Below are 21,642 nucleotides of genomic sequence, written 5' to 3' on the forward strand. Positions count from 1 at the left end.
AAAGTAGGAATATAATTAAGGGATGAAGGGAGTAACAAATTAAGCACTTTTGGACATAAATACGTATCTTCGAAATGGAAGAACTTGATTTGTTACCTGAAAGAACAGAGATGAAATACTGTTGATCTCTCCAAGCAGATATTGAGTATTACATATTTTATAGACATCACAGAGTTAAATATTAAAAAGGTTCTGATAGAACTACAATATAGAACAATACTAAAAAACACTGTTTAATCTGTACATATATTTCTGTATAATAAAATATTTTTGATTCAAATACAACTAGACTCTGAAAATAGAAGACCAAAACTAAGTAAATAAGCTAATAAAAACATAAACTAACCCCATAAATTGACAATTAAAAAGCCTTATTACTCATCACATGTAATCATAATGGATCAATTCGAAAGATAGAAGCTCCATCTGCTTGTATTTAATAGTAAATGGACCAGTTTGGACGATGGATGCTCCATCTGATGCATGAGCGATTACCTTTTTAATTACCAGCAACCTTCATGCTTGACAGCCACTGCAATGGTGGCGAAATTTATTTGACAATAACTATAACCAAATAAGAAGCAAGATCATGGCTTGAAGCCTTGGAAGGTCCATAACTGAATTACATTACATTCCCTAATGCGGTAGTTTACTATGGATAACAATTCTATACTGATGAGTAGCCATAATCTATCCATCTATTTCAGTAGGGTCTTGATTACCAAACCCAATCAAAGCCATTTTATCGATCAACTCGGAGAATGTTGTTCTGCACACCACCTTTAATGGTCGATTCTCTTTCAGGATCGATTTTCCAATGCCCATCAACGATAAATTTCATCTGAAAATTGTTATGGAGTAACAAAACCTTGCTCAGTAAGCTCATACGAGGGACAGGGTGGGTTTGATGCAATTGTGTGTTCTTGTTGCAATAGAAAAATTACAATGTAGTAGAATGTCTTATTACCTCGTACACCCCAGGATATAGCCACAAGGATGTTGACCAGAGCTTAGATTTCCTGTCAACATTTATCATCATGGTTAACTTTTTGATGGTTCACGTTGAGAAGAAAAACAAGTTCAACTGCATGGTTTATGGTTAAGAGGTATACAAGTAAAAAGGATAAAAAATAACTAAAAAGCATCAACGTATACTTGTGGACTAATTCAGAATAAGAAGCATTGGCAAATAACAATATAATAATTGCAGACAAAAAACCTCAAAATGTTTCAAGTTTCGTCAGAGCATGAAAATATAAGCTAAGCACATAAAGAGTTGCAAAATATCAATTCATTAACAGTGCACATTAAACAATAAGCCCTCTTTTTTTTTTTTAGTTCTTCTACTTTGACTAGCATGTTTGCCAACACATAGCTCTTATTGTCTCAAGCACAAATTACAAAGAAGTTAAGTTTTGAAAATACAAATAGGGACAAATCCTAATCATTTTATGTCTCCGTTATTTTTTTTGGAAAGAAATATGATCAAAGTGAGTTTTGTTATAAGTGTCAAATTGTCAATAGTCAAAGTGGAACAACTACAAAAACGAAGCGATTATAATAAGAGGCATCTAGTCCAAGTCCTAACATCACAGCAGCTTCTTCCAGATTAAGAAAACATAGTTCTATTTTTCTACCAATACAATTTATACATTTGTTCTTACAAAAGTTGTTCAGCCAACATCAGTTGACACTTGACAGGTAAAACTTCACGATCCAATATTATTTCTATGATATAGGCTAACTATTGATGGGTCTTGTCAGATGATCAGATCACAACCTAATTCCAACAAGAGCACCACCCAAGATGCCACACCTTGCAAGTTCATTCCAGGGGGGAAAGTATGACATAGGTGGTCTTCTCTTAACCGATTAGAATATAAACTATAAGACTCACTTTAGCCACTATAGCAATTTCACTCCCGTGCAACTCCAAATCTCTAACTAAAAAAGTAAATTCCAACAGTTGCCACAGTAGCTCTCAAATATAAAATATCTTCAAAAATTGAAGAATATTGAGACTTACTACGTACATGCATAAGATAAGAATAATTTCCATGGCAAAAAGGACTAGGAGCCATGCCCCCAGCATGCTAAGAACATAAAACAAGAAAAAGAAAAAGACAATTTCAAATTATTGAAGACTCATCATGGTTTAATTAAACCTTGATCCAACAGGGTCCACTACAGCAGATGATGGTTGCGGATCCATTTTAATTCTTTGATGCCACCCGTTGAAACTACCAGCTACCTCTACCACTTGCCCTTCTCCTGAGTACTCAATCTTTGCCTGATGCACCAAATAGAGTAAATTTATCAAACTGACATTAAATTTAGATTTTATAACAAACCATATCATCTAAAGAAAGGAAAGGCAAATTTTATTTCATCTATGCTTCTGAATGCACAATTTGACAAATCAAATTAAAGTTTTACAATGACAGAAATTAAGTAAGGGAACACATCAAACTGCTTTTATTAAAATTAAAAACCCTAACTGAAAAGACATTGCTAATTATATGGTCAATGTGGAAGAAAATTGTATCAGAAATGGGTCACCTCCATAAGACCAGAAAGGCTCTCTTCTGCAGCATTGAGCTCTGCATCCTTGTCTGATAAAAGCTTTTGAGCTTTGATAATCTCATTTTCAGCTTTTGTTTGCAAAATTGACAACGCTTGCTGAAGAAAATCCAAATGAGAAGTTAAATGGGGAAGGGAGAGAGTATAAATTAGAATTGACATCTATCAGTAGCCAATCAAAGAAAGGAAAAGGATATATGAATGCAAAAGACTACTTGACAGCTTAAGTTTTTGGCAACTAAAGCAGTTTCCAAACTTTGAAAATAAAAAAAAAAAAAAAAAGAAGAAAAGGAACAAATAAAAAAAGTGTATACAATATACTGATTGAGTAGATCTGGTGAGGCTTCATGTGGAGGACACTACCTTTTCCTTCTCAATCTCTTCTTTCAGCTGAGATAACTCCAACTCTTTTTGATGCTGCACATAACACAGGTAGAATAAGGGATAACAAGTGGAGTGGGGCAGGGGGGGGGGGATGCAAGAACAATTTAAATAATTACATATACATTGATGTAATTTGTAACATTAGAAAACACAAATGAGTATTTCCAAAGGTAAAAAATAGGCTAATAATTACCAGCATGTGTTTGAGACGACTGATCTCAACTTCATTGTCCTTTTTGACAGCCTGTATGGTGTATAGCGGAAAAAACGGTAACTATTACAACAACAACAACAACAAAATGAAATAAAAACCAGTAGAATGATCCAAAAAGAAAATGGATTTAACCTCAATGTGTACATCGTCATCAAAATCAGTTTTTTGTGGCCCTTGGACAGATGAATTAAAATCCCTACAAAGTCAAAGGGAATATTCTAGATGAGTCATTAGTATCCTTTAAAAGACAATAGAAGTGCAATAGGCATTCAGTAGAGACGTAGAGACAAAGGCACAGTAGAGAAAAGCATGCTGTAGTTCTTTTCAAGATCTTAGTTTTGCATTACAAACTAGGATGGGAACACCATAAATTTGTTATTGGCGTTCCTTAACGACCTTAAAAGAGCACTAGCCTTTTAGTAGAGATGAAGGCAACCTGTAGTCCAAAGCATTGTTTCACTTTCTACGTCTTGTTTAACTTTTAAAGAAGGTAGGAAGGGAAAATCATAAACATATCATTGTTGTCCCCTTAAAATTAACATTTTAAGTTCAAAAGAAATATCGTACAGATACACATCGAAATGCAATAACCTAAGCTATAACAACTGTTTCCAATAGTAGCATGATGCATGATGACATTTACACTTTGTCAAAAGTGAATCAAGGAAACAGATCACATGCTAAGAAAGTTAGCTAGTATATCAGATTCTAGAATCATCAAACCTTTAGTCCTGAACATAGTTGTGCAATACTAATTAGCTCACTATGGTAACAATATTATCACCTTAAGTCCTTAACAGCCATAGCATGAATCATCTACATAAATCAAGATGTCAACTCAATGAATCCCTCACATGAATCCTTCTCTACTCAATCTGTCCAATATGAATGGATTATGAATTATGATCCAGGAGACCCAATCTTTCATGCCCTTATTGGTTTACCATGAAAAATGTTACCATATATTACCTCCTACTCTGCTTATATATAATCATTGTACAAAAAACCTACACCATGGCACCTCACCTTTTACAAACTTTGCAAAGTTTTTCATAACCTGTAAAAAGAGAAAATATCTGATGCAGATCCTTAATGCAACCTTATACCCAAATATCGGCGGAATACTCTAACATGCCTGCACCAGTTCTAACATTTGCATTTCATTCTTGCATTATTACACCTTGGAATCCATATCTCACAATTGTAAGATATTATCTACAGCATTTGAAAACTCCAACCTAAAACTAAATTATTATTATTACGAAGTATTACATTTTTTTTATAAGGGCCGGGGGGGGGGGGGGGGGACAGACCCTTAATTCATTAAGCACATCCAAATACTAGAATCAATAGATATGCCTAGATGCGTTTGAAGAACCTCGTATGTTTAAATGGAAGTACAAGTACGTCAGACACCACTAGTTATATTCATTAAGAGATATTGATAGGCTCTACAGTAGTTCATTATTCAAGCTTTTCATAATTGTCCCAGCAAATTTTCAAAATCTATTCTAAAAGCATGTTGAATGTGATAGCTACAAATTTACATGCTGCACAACAATACAACAATAATTAACAGAGAAATAAAAAACTCAAAAAGACTCCATGGGAACAACATTCTAAAAAAATGCAAAACCTAGTGACCCAAAGAACAAATAGAAAAGGAGTAGGAGACATTGGAGAAACAAGAGCACCTTTTGTTTTTGTCCTCCAATGATGGAAAAGTCAACTTTTTTAGCAATAGGGAGCCATTCTGTCCAACACTATTGTTGCTTACATGGTCCAAATGTCTCATATCCACTTCACTATGGTTCACCAGTTCACCTTCAACAAAACTCTGACCATGATATGAAATGCTGCTGCCATCATTCACGTTTAAATTGCCATACATATCATCTGATCAGAAAGAATGGGGATATAGGAAAATTGTTAATATTTAAAAGAAGGAAAAACATCAAGGTGATGACTGGTGTAGAATATACCCTTTATAGATAAGGCCTTGCTTTTACAGAAAGTAAATTCAATAAATGATATTTAGTGAAGTATGCTTTACAAAATTATAGCATAATGTAAAATCTAGTATATTACACATAGCCACTTATATTGTGTGTAACCCATATGGTCAAACACACTTGGAAGGAGCAAGTTATCATTGGAAAAGAATGACAAGAATATAAGTGGGGATTAAAAATCTGAGATGATACTAAAGTTTCATCTGATACTACAGACTATACAATTACATGTATCTGGCTTTACCTTCAACTGCATCTAATTGTCCATACTTCATAAAATTTTCCACCTTATCCTGCAAGGACATTAGATGTTTTTCGGATACAGAACTTTCATCATTAGAAATGAAGGATGATTCACAATGTGTCACCAAGCTAGTTCCAGTAGCAGAATCATCATCCACCAAAGGAATATCTTTAGGCTCTTCAGCTGAATCATCCAGCTTCTCCTCCTGACCTTTTAAATGGGATAAAGAAATCAATAAAGAGTTTGGATGGTATGCACTGTAAAACTCAGACTAGTAAACAAAGCTACCAAATTGACCTGTTTTCTCATGGTCACTATTTTCAATGGAATGAATACTTATGTCTTTGAAAGAATCAAACCCATCGGTTGCTATATTGGGAGAGTTAGCGAGAAGCTCTTTAATAAGTTTGTGCCCTCTCCTTCGAACGATGTTTGCAAGATCTTTCCTGCAAATTTTAAGATGTAGACAAAAATAAATATCACCATCTATATATACGTAATGCATACACTATCTCTTACAAAAAAACCTAGAATGCACAATAGAGCAAGGGGCACATAATGGAAAATGTGATTTACATCTGGCACCATATGAGACGACATAAGGCTTTAAATGGGCAGCTAAGGACGTCGAGAGGTGAAGCCAACTAGGATGGGATGAGCTCCCCAAGATGTGATTATTGAGCCAGCACATGTGGCCAACCCCAGTCTCTACATTGAAAACATGAAAGACTTGGCTGTGAATTTCAATAAAGTGTCATGAACAAGCCAAGAGACTAGTGAAATTAAGGAAGAAGTACGCTAATAAATTGAATTTGGGCATATAATTTAAGGATAAATGGTACTCATGAATTGAAGAATATTCTTATTATCCTCCCAATTGATTAAATGCTTTTGGACAAATAATTCAATGGATAACCATGCATCTGTAATAAGTAAATAGACACCCCAGCTTTCAACAACAAAAACTTGTATATTGAATTCATTAACTAGCACATAACACTAACATACCAATACACAATAGAGTAGAAGTTGTCAAATAATCCGATCCGATAGAGATCCTATCGATCCATTAAGAAATTTAGGAGATCTAATTTGGTTTTTTGCGTCTAAGATACTACAAATTTGATCAGATTTTTTATGTTTAGACATTTTGGATTGGATATCCAATTATTTTTGGATGTATTTTCCTTAATCCGAAGTTTTGAATGTCCAATACTCCCTCCAATTCTTTAAGTGCATTGGTTGAACAGGCACGTAGTTTTAGAAAGATGAGTTGAATTTAGTAAAATATTGTGTAAGTGGGGTTTGTTGGGGATAAAAAATTATAGAAAAGAGATAGTATAGTAATAGATTATTTAGAAATAAGGGATGTGAGGAGATAAATGATAAAATAAATATAAAAAGAGATAGTAGGGTAATAGATCATTATAAAGTAAGGGATGTGAAGAAAATAAGAAATAAATAAATAAATAATATAAATATAAATATAAATAAAATAAATAGTAAGAGAACATTTGAGGAGATAGATATAACAAAAACTATAAAAAAAATAAAAATAAATAAAAATAAAAAAAAAAAGTAAAGCGCTTTAAAAAAAAACGATTGGTGTAGGAAAGTTATGCACCTTTTATTTGTTTTTTTGAAAAAAAAAAAAAAAAACACATAGGGAGTGTTTCGGATAAACTAGATTGGATATCTAGTTTGGCTACCACTAATCTAGAGAATTACATTTCATTGAAGGTTTATTATAAATTATTAGTCATACTTCACAACTCAGCAGGAAGTAGATCTTACCATATGAATAGGAACATATGCAAGTCAACGTTTACAAACTTTTAGGGTTGGGCCTTGCTCCTATCGTTGCAATAGCATACCCCTTAAACAGCAAAGAGCCACTATCATATTCTAGCCAAAAAATCCCTAAAAAGTAAAAGAAATAACTTCGAGATATTTGTTACCTTTCACTCAATTGTATAGGATGTACTTCTAATTTTATTCTTATCAGTTATCACTATAAAGAAAAAAATAATAATAAAATAAAATAAAATAAAAACTTGTTTGTAGTAGAAGATGAAACATGGTAAAAAAAAATATATATATTTTTGGTTGAACAGGCACGTAGTTTTAGAAAGATGAGTTGAATTTAGTAAAATATAGTGTAAGTGGGGTTTGTTGGGGATAAAAAATTATAGAAAATAGATAGTATAGTAATAGATTATTTAGAAATAAGGGATGTGAGGAGATAAATGATAAAATAAATATAAAAAGAGATAGTAGGGTAATAGATTATTATAAAGTAAGGGATGTGAAGAAAATAAGAAATAAATAAATAAATAAATAAATAATATAAATATAAATATAAATAAAATAAATAGTAAGAGAACATTTGAGGAGATAGATATAACAAAAACTATAAAAATAAAAAAATAAAAAAAAATAAAAAAAAAAGTAAAGCGCTTTAAAAAAAAAACGATTGGTTTAGGAAAGTTATGCACCTTTTATTTGTTTTTTGAAAAAAAAAAAAAAAAAAACACATAGGGAGTGTTTCGGATAAACTAGATTGGATATCTAGTTTGGCTACCACTAATCTAGAGAATTACATTTCATTGAAGGTTTATTATAAATTATTAGTCATACTTCACAACTCAGCAGGAAGTAGATCTTACCATATGAATAGGAACATATGCAAGTCAACGTTTACAAACTTTTAGGGTTGGGCCTTGCTCCTATCGTTGCAATAGCATACCCCTTAAACAGCAAAGAGCCACTATCATATTCTAGCCAAAAAATCCCTAAAAAGTAAAAGAAATAACTTCGAGATATTTGTTACCTTTCACTCAATTGTATAGGATGTACTTCTAATTTTATTCTTATCAGTTATCACTATAAAGAAAAAAATAATAATAAAATAAAATAAAATAAAAACTTGTTTGTAGTAGAAGATGAAACATGGTAAAAAATATATATATATATATATATATAAAAATTAGAAATCCCCTTACAAACATTCTTACTACTCCGTATCATTTTTGGATCATGTTGAAAGAAGTGATTTAGGGATAGAGATAAAGCCTTTAAAGGGGTGCCCATGTCTGATAAGGGTACATGTCCATTTGTCTAACTCGGCTATTTAGTGAAAATTAAGATAATTTTGAACTAAATGAAGTGTCTAAGTGTCCTACCCATGTCCAAGTGTCGAAAGTCCAAGACGCGTACTTAAGATAGAATGATGAGTCCATGTAACATAGTTGTAAAGTACACCACAGGTTGCTTGGTTTGAGGATTATGGTAAATATTTCCATATTTGAGGGTAATTGATTCCATCCTACCCTTCCCAATGATAACAAATCATGTCACCCTCTCTAATCTCTTACTCTATCTCTATGTCTCAAATGATTCCATTCCATTCTATCGCATATTCGCATACCAAAAAATCGCATAACAATAATAATTTTCACTACCCTTTCCCTCACTAATTGATTCAATTTCCACGAACCATACCAAATGCTCCCTCAAACTCAAATTTCCTCATCTCCATCAAATTAGTATCATCACAAGTTTCACAACTAAGCATGCACTATGGAAAAATAACATTCGGTCACTAAGACTTAAAACTCTCTTTCAAAGCATTTCCAACCCCAAAAGAAGAATTCAAGCAGCACTAAAGTTGTTCACCGGATTACATAGAAAGCTCCAACCCAATTGAACCTAGATAAGTATGAATAATTAAGTACATGTAACTCAATTTTCAGAATCCACTGTATTCCCCCATTACAACCCCCCAACCCCAAACCTCCTCCTAGCTCGCTCGACTGAAAAATCGCCTTAATTTCTAAAAACGATACACTGAAATACAACATACCAATTCAGCTTAATAAATCTCAGCAGAAATTCCATCCTCAAAAGATCAAAATCATAGTTTACCTTCAATTATCACACAATTAAATCACATAATTCAACCCATTTCAAAATATTGAACACAATCCAATAACACAATTAAATATAAAAAATTCAGTGAAAATTCAATGAAAAATACAGAACCTTCCATGATGCGAAAGCTCCTTAACAGAAGGAACATGACCCTCAGGCAATCCAACAGAAGCAACGAATTCTCGAAGAACATTGCGTAGTTCATCATCACTCATAAGCTTCCTACTCGGCCTGCAACTCAATTCAAATTTTCATAAAAAAAGCCACAAATATTTTTACAAATAAATCAAAAATTGTTGATTGAAACACGAAGAATTATACCTAGATTTCTTGGTAGATGGGGTGGAAGCAAGACAAGCGACAGAAAATTGGGAATTGCAGGAGCGTCGATTTGAATGGAAGCAAGAATGATGATGGTAGAAGAAGGAAAAGGAAGTGGAAGTAGTAGTAGTAGTTTGGGAGTGATAGTGCGAGGATAGAGAGAGAAAGTGAGGCGGGAAGCCGGAGATGGCTGCCATTTCCAGGAGTAGGAGAGAGAAAGTGTGTCCACCTCTTTTGATTTCGGGGGAATTTGGAGATTCCAATTACACCTTTGCACCCAATCAACTAATGAAGGTACGTTTGGTGTTTTGGTTATGTTTTCGAAAAAAAGTTTGCAAAACATATTATAAATAGTGCACGAACATTTATACGGAGTATCTCTAAAAATATTCTTTTCAGCGCATTTTTGGTGTGGCTTTACCCCTTAAGTAACTCCAGTTAAGTAACCTCTCAATTAACTCCACTTAAGTAACCCCTCTATTAACCCCCCAGACAAAGTAACCCCTGACTAACCTAGTAACCCCTAGTACCCCTAACCGACCTAGTAACCCCTAGTAACTCATTAACCCCTAGCCGATCTAGTAACCCATAACCTAGTAACCTCTAGTAACCGCAAGTAACCCCTAACCGACCTAATAACCCCTAATCGACCCAGTAACTCTTAGTAACCCCCTACCTAGTAACCCTTGACCAACCTAATAACCCCAACCTAGTAACCCGTAGTAGCCCCTGACCTGGTAACTATTTACCCACATCCAAACCCACCGTAACCACCACCAACACCAACCTTTCTCAACCGCCGTCCTCAAAACATTAAACTCCACCACACCACCACCAACTCCCATACCACTAACAACCACGCCTAGATCCAACCAAACCGAACCCACAACCATAAAATTAATTAAAATAGTTAAAAAAAAAATTAAATCGAACAAATACCTCAAAATTAATATTGGAATTCGAATTTCACTTGAAATATGGCTAAAAAGGCGAAATTCAGCCATAAAAACTCTAGATCTAGAGTTTTCATGGCTAAATTTGGCCTTAAAACCTCTAGCTTGTTTTTCGACGACGGAGTATGAGGAGCTTCCTTACCCGCTACCACCGCTGCTCCATTTAACTTGTTTAATTTGAGTGGGCTAACTAGAGAAGATGAAAATAGGAGAGAGAAAGAGGAGAGAAGAGAGATAGAAGAAAGTTCATGAAAGAGGTGTGTTTAGGTGGGAAGAAGAAAAAAGGAAAGAGAATAGGAGATAGAGAAGAGAGAGAAAAATAAATAAAAATAAATAAATAAATATTGCGGCTGGCCGTACAGTGCGGCCAGCCGCATATGAAACTTTTTTATGTTGAATTCCAAAGCCTTAAAATTGATTAACTATTTATGTTTATTTCAATATTTAAACTATCTTTTACTTTCTTTATTTTTTTTTCCTATTTGGAATATAATAAACACTATTTAGTTAAATTATTATTAATATATATGAAATAGAAAAATTACGAAGTATATAATTTTATGATGATTTGTTTGATTTATTCAATTCGTCTTAATAAGTACTTAAAAATTGTCATGCTAATAGATATAACAAAATACCATGCAAATATGCATAAGGCATAAAGGCCATCAGTAATAATTCTCCTCAAAGGACTAGCCCATCTGCTCGCATAAAAATCCCTAGTTTCGAAAAAAATACAAGTTTATCATCTTTATTATAAACAAATTTTGCCGAGTAATTATTAAATGGTAAAATTTTCAGTAGTAAATAAATCAATAACTTTATACAAAGTACTTATATGGGACCCATAATTGTTGATATAATTACAAAAGCGCATGTTGGCTAAATAAAGCCTATAAACACTGTCTCTTTCCTATTGTCTCAATTGTGAGTCTTTGTAGGGGTTTTCACTTGTGTTCTTATGGGTGGTAAGCCCCAAAAAACTTTTAACTGCTTTTCAATAAAAAAAAATAAAGCCTATAAACAAATTTTGTTTATCAAGATGGAGCTTCCTCTTGTTTTTCATTCGATCTCATAAAAAACACTAGTCATATGTATATATACATTCTCAGTTTATTTATATTTGTAACACTAACTTTTTTAAATATATATTAAAAAAAAGTAAATCTTACATTATTTAAGATATTTAAAGTGGGATTGAGCTATTATTATGAGTAGGGGTTTCATTTTGGATGTTCATATTGGGTACTGTGAGATTAGGTCGGGTCGGGTCAATTTTTAAAGTTAAATCATGCTAAATTATTGTGTCCATGCGAGTTGAACTCTGAATGGGATGTTTTTTGGGTCGATTTCGAATCGGGTCGAGTGAATGTAGTTTTGACACCTCTAATTATGAGTGTAATTAACTAGGTCATGAGTAGGGATGACAACGGGTCGGATATGAACCGAGTCCGGATGGACCCGGATCCAGATCCGTTTTTGTATATAGGATCTAGATTCGACCCGGATCCGTTGGGTCTAGAAAATGAAGACCCGGATCCGAATCCGTCGGGTCCAACGGATCCGAGTCTGAATCCGGGTCTAATATATTTTGCCTAATTTTCTGCAATAAATGTAATGTTCGGATCAAAAAAATTATTTCAAACATACGTTGTTGGTTATTTAGTTCAACCCCAAATTAACCAACTTATACACTCATATTTTGAATTAAAATTATAAACAACAACAAAAAAAGAAAAATACGATGTTATATATGAGCTAGTGAAAAAACAACGATGATGTATATAATATGAGCATCCAAAATTCATCTCTTGAAAGGGTTAATCTTTATCATTACTAACATTATCAACATTTTTAATAAAGAAACAAACAATTTTAGTTTTTATAATAGGAAAAATAAAAAAAACGGGTCCACGGATCTGGATTTGGGTCTAAGGCCCAAATCCAGATCCAGATCCATTTTTGTCAGCAGGTTCCGGATCCGTCGGGTTTAAAATTTGAAGACCCAGATCCGTGAAAAACGAATCTGGATCCACGGATCCGGGTCGGGTCCAAATCCATTACCATCCCTAGTCATGAGTAGGGATAATAGTATAACTTTTTTTTAAAAAAAAATTATAGTGTGACGTAAGTATTTTGATATTTTCATTTTATAAAGTGGACAACGAGTGGTGGTGGGACACCGGCCACCCATTGCGTGGTGAAGTGTGCATGTGTGGGGGAAAATAAAGAGAGGGTGATAGAGAATTTACCTTTTTGATGTTCACCTTTGGGAAAATGCAAAATTTGTTCTTAAGTGGGTATATATAGTTTTCTATTAAAAAACCCTGTACAACTGCTCTCCTTATCTTATCCTTAATGAATTTATAAGACCATCACCAATGGTGAGAATTTGAGGAGTTTATTTAGGAGAGAAAGTGTATTTTTTTATACAAAGGATACCAAGAAGTTAGTATCTAAACTTAGCAACTCCAAAAGAAAGTTGCTAAGTTTAGATACTCAACTTTGAGTTCATTTGACAAAAGTGTGGATCCTTTATTAATATTATAATATATTTGTAATTTATTTAAGTTTTATTTTTATTTTTATTTTTAATAAAAGATATAATACGGATTTGGTGGGACATAAATTGAAAGTAACATTAGTATACTTTAGAGAGTCTCACCATTGGAGAATTGGACTTCACATGAGTTGCTAAATTGAGAAGTAGATGGGGTATCACCATTGGAGGTAAAAAACAACTCATTTTGTATTTCAATACTCAAAGTTGAATCTCACCAATGGAGATGGTCTAAAGAAAACTAACATTTCCTCACCCATTCAAATTAAAACTTGTTGACTTTAATTTATTAAAAGTGGAAAGTTGAATTGGCTACAAAGTCTTTTAAATAAATAAAATTACCCCAAATATTCTATTAAAATGATTCATAATACCTTTACAAATGATTTGATTAGTTTATCTCCCAACCCTTAAATATGAGAAGTGCAAATTCGCAGCACTGTAGCTTAGCAATAGCTTTGCCGAAATTGCCCTTACTTAGTTTGGTCATTTTACGGTTCTGCCCTTATTGAGCTATTTGTGGGGTAGGTGTTATGTTACATCCATTAGTTCGCCACGTCAGTTTTACGCTTTTTCTATTTTCTTTCTTTCCTTCTGGTCTGCATTTTATGTGGTTTGTTAATGGCTTTCACAGTGATGGTGGTTGTTTTTCCTAAGGATCGATGTTTTGCACATTTATAGTTTTCGTGATGTGGTGTTTGCTTAGATTTAGAATTAATATGGAATTTCGGATTTGGGGATGTATGGGTGTTAGTTTCTTGGGTTATTTGGTCTATTGTTTATGCTGTTTAGTGTACCATATTTAGGTAGTTAGGTTTGCAGTTCTGGTAAGTTTTAAAGTTTGCATTTGTCTTTGATAGGATGATTGGAGTTGATGCATGCATGTGATCTGATTTAAATTATTTAATTGGATTACTAATGCGCTTTATGTTCGTTTTGTTTTTTCTGAGGAAGGTTTTAACCTTTGGAGGAGGGACGGGGGTTGTGACTATGGTATATATATGAAACTTCTTTTGTGGTTGTATCTTTTTGTAGGTATTTTCTTTAACCAATTGGGTTTAGGTAATCAAAAGTTCTACCTTCATTCATTTTGTCAAGTTAATTAGCTTAATATTATTGATTGTACTTATTAAAGGACGCTTTTACAAAATTATGATGTTTGTCAATACTTATGGTACAGTGGACTTAAATAATGCTTTTGCCAAATATGAAGTTTGCCTATATTAGCCATTCAATGGACTTTATAATGCTGTTACCGATATTGAAGTTTTCCTATACTAATTGTTTGGTGTGATCATTATCAAGTTATGGTTTATATTGTTGTTTATATATGATAAGATGTGTTCTGAAAATGCTTGTTTTTAAATGATAAGATGTGTTTTGAAAATGCTGATAAGATGTGTTTTAGAACAAAGGTTTCTGCTCTTAATTGCTTGGTTGTTGTAAATTGGAGCATCATCTTATGTGTTAAGCTGATTTACTGCTTCTGTATTGCTCTTTGTTGTTTTTATTGGTTTGTTTCTTTGGAGTTTATATATTAGTGTTGATTGTAGTGCGGTGGGTGGGGGGGGGGGGGTGGGTGGGTGGGTTGTAGACTTGTTAATTATTTCTTATTATGTTGAATAAATGAATCAATGTTATGTTGCATACAATGTTAACAAGGGAGTTGGTTGAAAAGGAATTATTTGTTTGATGTTGGATTTTTAACATAGGATCTTGAATTGGTGTGATGTTGTGTATCTTAAAAAAAGAAGGTTTGAATGTTGGTGTTCATGATGTATATTTTGCATGGTGTTGGGGGATAGAAGAGGTCAATGTAGTATTTCTAGTGGAGTTGTTATTGTTTTCTTTTTATTTAGTAGCAAGGTTTCGTGGTTATGTGACTAGTATTTTGGTTGGTGTACTCATGCTGTGTTTGGACTTTGTTTAGGTTACTGGGATGTAGTTTTGGCCTTTACTGTTTTGTTGGTGTCCTCGTCCTAGGCTGTTAAAGGTATATATTCTTCCATTTTGTGTCGTGATACTTTTTTTTTGTTTTTGTATTGGTTTTGAGCTCTTTTCTGATTTTGCCTTAGTTGAGTTTGGATTTTTTTTTTCTTTTTTTTTATTCCTGGTTTGGGTTTAAAAAAAATTTTGTGAAAAGGTTGTATGATAAGCCCTTGAGGTTGGTTTATAGACGACTATACATGTTGTGACATAATTGTTTTGTGGGTGTTTTTTTGATCGTTTGGAGATGGATGTTAGATGGTATAATTATATAGGATTGTATGTGTCATGGTTTAAATTGATTGCTGCTTAGGTTTGGTGTGGGTAGGATTTGCTAGTATGTGGGTTTTTAATGTAACTCCTTTAAGTTACAAGTAATGCCTTCTCCATCAAACATAATTTTTGTTTGCTCTTTAATGTAACTCCTTTAAGTTACAACTAAGGAAAAATAATACCAAAGGTAATAATAAAAAACAATAAATAATAAATATAGAGGAGAGAAGGTTAGAAATTCTCATTGATTTAATAAGGAGATCACCAAAACAATTGTCACAAGTTGAATCTTCAAGCTCCAAATACCACCATTAAAGATCTCTCAATTTCTCTCTCTAAACTACTCTAATCCTAAGCTACACCTAGAGAGAGAAGCTCTCCTAAAACTAGAGAAAGAAATCTAAAGAATAGGCTCTCTCCCCATACAAAATCAGCCTCACATATTTAAAAAGTCACGAAATAAGTCGAGCAGGGGTCTGATGCGCGCTGCGCACTAGGCTTACGCGTCAGCGCACAGTGGCCTGTGCGCCCGCGCCTTCGTGGGTTGCGCGGCTTGTGCTGCGGTTGTGCGCCCGTGTTGCTAGGCTGCGCGCCCGCACACAGCCCGCACAAAACTTTCTGCCTCAATTCTGCAATTTTGCCTTTTGTGTGCACCTTCTCACAGGGTTGAGTGCCCACGCACCTCGATTTTTTAAATCCCCTCTCGTGCCTTGTTGGCTTCTTTTTTGCAATCCTTAACTTCAAAATACCTAAGCATAAACACCAAGGGAAGCGATAAGGTAGAGGCAACGATGCTAACACGCAATAAAGGCAAGCATTCAAGCACATATGCAATTTCATCTAAAACGCATCGAGACATGTATCCACGCATTATTTGAACAAATCAACTATAAAAAACCTAATACAAGCTAAAACAAAGCAAAAACACTACCCTAAGAGTGACATAAATGTCACTCATCACATTGTTCCTTCAACTGAAGATTTGGAGGCTTTCTTTAAGCGTGCAAAAATTGTTTAGATGTGGTTCTTCGATGTGTTTTTCTATTACCCTTTGCTAAGTGTAGGGAATATATCAAGCATTACCCAAAACTTGAACCCCACTGTGATCATACACTAAAGTACGGTGGCGTCCAAAGGGAAGAAAGCTAGAGCAAAAGAGTCACCAACAAGTTTTAGGAACTTGTAAACCGTTCACAGGGTGAAGGTTACACCCCTTAACGATCCAGGAGATCGTTAACTCCAATTGGTCTGGAACCATGACTGGAAGTTCGGGGATGAAGGTACAAATCCAATCTAAAAAAGAAAGAACATGCCCTAATAATAGGCCTCTACTTTATTCTTCTCGTATTCATGTGCGCTTTCTGACTAACATGCAATCAATAGGTTTACCCTAAACCTGTTTAATCTATGTTGGTTGAATATTAATGCACAGATAAAACTATTATTGGAGATCACTTGAATTATAATCAAATTAACCCTAAACAAGATTATTAATTATCTTATTAAGTGTGATTACAAGTACAAATTCCCTTTAAACATGAATAAAAGGCGTGATCAAGCAATAACAATAAAACATCAAGGAACATAATAATAATCATAATTAAAATAATCATGTTAAAGCATAATATTAATAGCAAGATCCTAGGCATGATACTAACAAGATTAATAACAAACCCTAGCATGTCACTAAAAAATAAAGATCAAATATTTAGCCCTAACATGATACTAACATGATACTAGGAAAGAAAATAGGAAGCATCACATAAATCATTAAGCATATTTGATATTATAACTTTTTCCCTAAACATGATTCTAGGAACTTATTGTTGTTATTTAAAATATTAAATTAACGAAAGCATCCTGACATGATACTAGGAATCAAAATAATAACCTAAACATGATTTCTATATCATAATATCAATGAAAACAAATAAAGCACTTACTTGGATGCTTCGTACCTCTTTCTAATAACAAAATACACATATTAGTAACTTCAAGGAAAATATAAAATTAAAAAATTAAATCAATTAATTGAAATAGAGATTTGGGACCAAACCCTAAGAAATTAAACCTTTCACGTCTAGGGCAAAGGCAACTTCGAACTTGTCTAGGTGTATCTAGATCTTGCGAATGCGGAATTTTGTTTGTAAAGGCTAGTTTAGAAAAGAGAGAGAAAAAGTATCAAGAATTTCTTGATTAGAGTTGATGATTGAAAACAGAGGTTTTAGGAGGCTATTTATAAAGAAAATCATCTGGATATGATAAAAAAGAATCAGAGTTTCGAAAAGAATAAAACAGGACATTGTCACCAAACACGCGCCTGTCGCCAGACGATAGGGCTGTCGCCAGGCGCCAGACGTGTCGATAGGTCTGTCGCCAGGAGACAGAATGCAAGTTCGGCGATGCAATCAGTTTTTCCACACGTTTTCTTATTTTGATAAAATTTAAGCGTACGAGAGGGTAAAACTCTAATTTCCTTAAAACACTTCTTTTATTCTAAATAAAACTCCTAAAAGTCAATTTATCAATGCTAATCAAATTAGGATTCAAAAGAACCTTCTAGAAGATTATAGAAAACTATAATCAATCCTAATTGCATTAGGAATGATAAACAATAATAGGCCCTCCTCTAGATCATTGGGCCGCATATAAGAATCAAACCGGGCTAGTTTAGTAATTTGGTCATAACTTCCTCATTATTCATCGGAATTGGGCTTATAATATATCGTTGGAAAGATCTTTTCGAGCCCGATCCAACTACACCATTATTGTACCCTTGCCATGGACAAAATTAAACCGGATTTACTATTTTCATAAAACAGGTTTTCGAAAACAGATTGAAAGAAAAAAATTAAAAACTAACCGCAACACTAGACTTTCCACACTTTCACTTCATTCGATTATGATTCGATGTGAAAGGTATTCATCACTGGGTTTGATTTTGGGGAGACATAAATGGGTGTCTACAGAAGCCCCCACTTTGACTGAGTTTGGAGAAACGCAAGTTTCGAAAACAAAAGTCAAAGTATCGATATGGACGGAGACTGATTTAGAGCGTTCTGCGATCCTAAATCACTCTTGTAACACTTGATACCTGCAAACTAGCGTTAGTTAAAACAGATAAAAGAGTTAAGAAACGCGTATCTTGCACCGTCGAGCACACGTCTCTTGAGGTAATCGATTTGTTGCATTTGTTGTTGCGACAACCTTCCACAAGCTAGGGAAGGCCATCCCACTGTTGTTTTGACGATCTTCCTCAAGCTAGAGTATACCGTCTGAAGACTCCTACGCCTGTAACTACCTCTAATTCCGCCGTGATAGAGTTCTGCAAGCTAGAGAACCCGATCGAAGATTGCTTCGCCTGAAACGACCTTCTAGCGCTTTGTGACCATCTTCCGCAAGCCAGGGAATATGATCGAAGATTGCTTCGCTTGAAGCTATCCTCATTTGTTGCGATAATACTCTAAAGAGTATCACCGAAGACCAACGTCTGTCAATCCTTTAAAGTTCGCCTGAACTTTGCTTTTGCTATGCCGATGCGTCGACACTTTGCTGCTTATGAACCGGTATGTTGGTGCTTCTGTATTGTGAACCATTATGTCGGTGCCTTTGCGATGAGCCAATGTTTAGGCGCTTTAAGCTAAGTGAGATGATCATTTATCAGGTCGATCACCCATTTTGCGATTGTAACCGAGCCGATTACTAAATCATGTCAAATTGCTTATAGAGGCTAACTGGCGTACCAAGGAACCCAAAATTGTTGTACGAGGTCGAAATAACCGTTCTAAGTGGCTTCGAGCTCTGTCGCCGCTGCAACGCCGCTGGCGCCGCGATTTTGCTCTATCGCCAGACGCTGCACTCTATCGCCAGTCGACAAAGCTGTCGTTTGACGCCAGAATCGGGATTTTCATATACATCCCTTTTCTTCCTCATTTCGCTGCTACTGCTCTTTTTTCGTCCGAGTTCGCCGCAAAACTTCAAATTGCTCAATCTTGCTTGTTTCTCAACCAAATTCGCTCAAATTTATTGCAAATCAAAGCTTTGTTCATCTAGTTTCCTGATCTATGTAAGGTTTTTCCAAACTCACTCGAATTTTGATGAATTTTGCACATGTTTGTTCACGAATTTCTTGAAAATTCGAAACTTATATTGCTCAATTTGCTTTGTTTGTCAAATTTTATGCCATGAAATTGCTTGATTACTTTTATATATTGCCTTGGGAGTATTTTGAGACTTGTTTGACTCAATTTGGTGAAGAAACGAACAATTCACCATTGTTAAACCTTTTAAGGTCGGGAAAACAATGTGGCTTGTTCTTGATGTTTTTGCTAGAAATTCTTGTCCAATTTGCCATAATAATTATCATAATATTGCAAGAAATTTTTTGGATGCTTGAAAAATGCCATATACGCTTGAATTGAAATTGTACTCTGTTTTAGTACTACGTACTCTGTTTTTTGCGAACATAGTATCATGCGGCTAAGAAAACCTTAGATACTATAGAAACTTAATTTTCATCAATTTTGCACAATTTAGTATGGCTAGACAACGAGGTTCGGGTTCACGGTCCCGAGACACGCGACGGGAGCATGAGCCCGTTGAAGAGGATGCCGACCCGTCTACTTCTCTTGGTCCCTTCCCCGAGTGGGATGAGCGGACATTCTACTTTGCCCCTGACCACTACATTTCTGAGAGGGTGCGTTGTGGGATTACTGTTGGTAGGACGTGCTGCCACGGCTCGGGTAACGACACCCTGGGCAAGCTGTACAACACGTACTTCAGCGTTGATGAGGGATTGCGACTTCTCTGGGAGTCTTATGGGCTGATTGCCCTGTTTCGTGCTACGCAGGCCATGTACTCTTTTGACGGGAGTCACCGCGTGGTTCGTGCTCTGGTGGAGTTCTTCTAGGACACCACCAACACTTTTCACTTCCCGTGGGGTGAGATGATGGTCTCCCCAGCCGACTTCAGTCTTATCTCGGGACTAGAGTTTAGTTCGACTGCAATGCCGTTTGACAGCTCCATCAGCGTCTACTCTCCTGAAATTGATGAGTTGTTGGGTTCAATTGCTATTCGGGCCCGTGCTGAGGTGGAGCCATCACGATTCAGCTCCAAGTGCATTCGTAAGTCTACTCTGGCGATAGCTTTTAAGGACGATGCGACCACCCAAGAGCAGCGGGTGCGCATCTTTGCACTTATTTTGCTGTCAGGGACGTTTTCCCCTAACAAGGGTAGTAGCGTGCTACTTTACTACCTTCCTACCGTCCGCGATCTTTAGTTGATCGGGACTTATGACTGGGCCAGCTTGGCCTATGCTGACTTTTTGCGCGCATTGCGAGACTCTTGTCGACACCGGTCTTATACAGGAAACATCGTTCTTTTCGGCTTCTGGAGAGTCGTAGAGGTATACTTCGTCTCTTACAAAGTTAGCTCTAAGCTCTTGTTAGCACTCGCTGATATCTTTTATCTTTTGTAGATTTGGTTCTACGAGTACTTTCCTTCACTTGCACCGGCGAGGCCATCACCACGCGAGTTTCCTGTTGGCGCCTGTTGGGGAGGCCGCTACAACAACCGGGCGACTACCGCCCATGTTCGAAAGCTGATCCTCTTGGTACGATCTTTTGCATAGTTAACATCTTTGTATTTTTTTGGTAGATCTTTATCTCATAGGCATTCTTTGCAAGAGCCTGAGGTACTATACCAGCCATGTGGCGGTTTGGTTATCCCTGGGCTGGCTGCGCAGTATACTTCTGTGCGTCACTACTTCCTAGAGACATATGGGGCGGCGGTGTACCTAGGAGACAGAGTTGCTATTCAGCACTCCTCAGAGATTCTTGTCGTCCCTGCTCTTCCGCCACGTCACATGTTCAATGACGTGAGGCTGCTTAGCATGTCGGAGAGGTCGCCTGCTGGTACCCTTTGGAGATCTCATGCTATCCTAGGGCGGTGCTACGAGGAGGAGTTGCAGCCGTTGTTAGCTCCGAACCCCTGTTCTATCAGCGGAGGCGGCGATATGATTTTTATCTTTTATCTTTTGCTAAGTAGCCCCCCAGGTAATATTTTATTCACTTTAGTTTGCTTTTTGCCAAACCAAGCCTACTGAGTTCGTGCTCCCTCGTAAGTCCATCCACTATTAGGGGACATATGGGCCCATTGAGGAGATGATCCCTCCGGCTCCCGAGGAC

At 35.5% G+C, this 21,642-nt stretch overlaps 1 protein-coding gene across 3 annotated transcripts; it reads right to left on the reverse strand.

Annotated features, from left to right (window-relative positions):
- Positions 1-228: 228 nt before the first annotated feature.
- Positions 229-10,014, reverse strand: LOC110709917. 3 transcript variants are annotated; one of them, XM_021888176.1, is made up of 12 exons: positions 9,686-10,014; positions 9,476-9,595; positions 5,732-5,880; positions 5,435-5,644; positions 4,873-5,074; positions 3,311-3,374; positions 3,158-3,208; positions 2,944-2,997; positions 2,560-2,679; positions 2,166-2,290; positions 968-1,019; positions 229-841 (listed from the first exon to the last, which is right to left on the reverse strand). In XM_021888176.1, exons 1-12 carry the CDS (start codon positions 9,880-9,882, stop codon positions 743-745), a joined length of 1,443 nt encoding a protein of 480 aa, XP_021743868.1. In that variant the 5' UTR covers positions 9,883-10,014; the 3' UTR covers positions 229-742. The 3 variants fall into 3 exon arrangements, with proteins under 3 accessions (XP_021743868.1, XP_021743869.1, XP_021743870.1); XM_021888177.1 differs by lacking the exons at positions 9,476-9,595; positions 9,686-10,014 and adding an exon at positions 6,011-6,156; XM_021888178.1 differs by lacking the exons at positions 9,476-9,595; positions 9,686-10,014 and having other exon boundaries at positions 5,435-5,639; positions 5,732-5,872.
- Between the last annotated feature and the right edge of the window lie 11,628 nt (positions 10,015-21,642).

Source organism: Chenopodium quinoa, unplaced genomic scaffold (genome assembly GCF_001683475.1).
Source record: "Chenopodium quinoa cultivar QQ74 unplaced genomic scaffold, ASM168347v1, whole genome shotgun sequence".
In the NCBI taxonomy this organism is placed as follows: Eukaryota; Viridiplantae; Streptophyta; class Magnoliopsida; order Caryophyllales; family Amaranthaceae; genus Chenopodium; species Chenopodium quinoa.

What these genes read in the sequence shown, in the direction of transcription:
- LOC110709917 (XM_021888176.1), bottom strand. Translation starts at nt 9,882, where the DNA reads ATGGCAGCCATCTCCGGCTTCCCGCCTCACTTTCTCTCTCTATCCTCG. An exon ending in GAGCTTTCGCATCATGGAAG is followed by an intron (nt 5,881 to 9,475) that starts GTTCTGTATTTT and finishes TAAAATTTGCAG; the next exon opens with GAAAGATCTTGCAAACATCG. An exon ending in TTGGAGGACAAAAACAAAAG is followed by an intron (nt 3,375 to 4,872) that starts GTGCTCTTGTTT and finishes TTGACTTTGTAG; the next exon opens with GGATTTTAATTCATCTGTCC.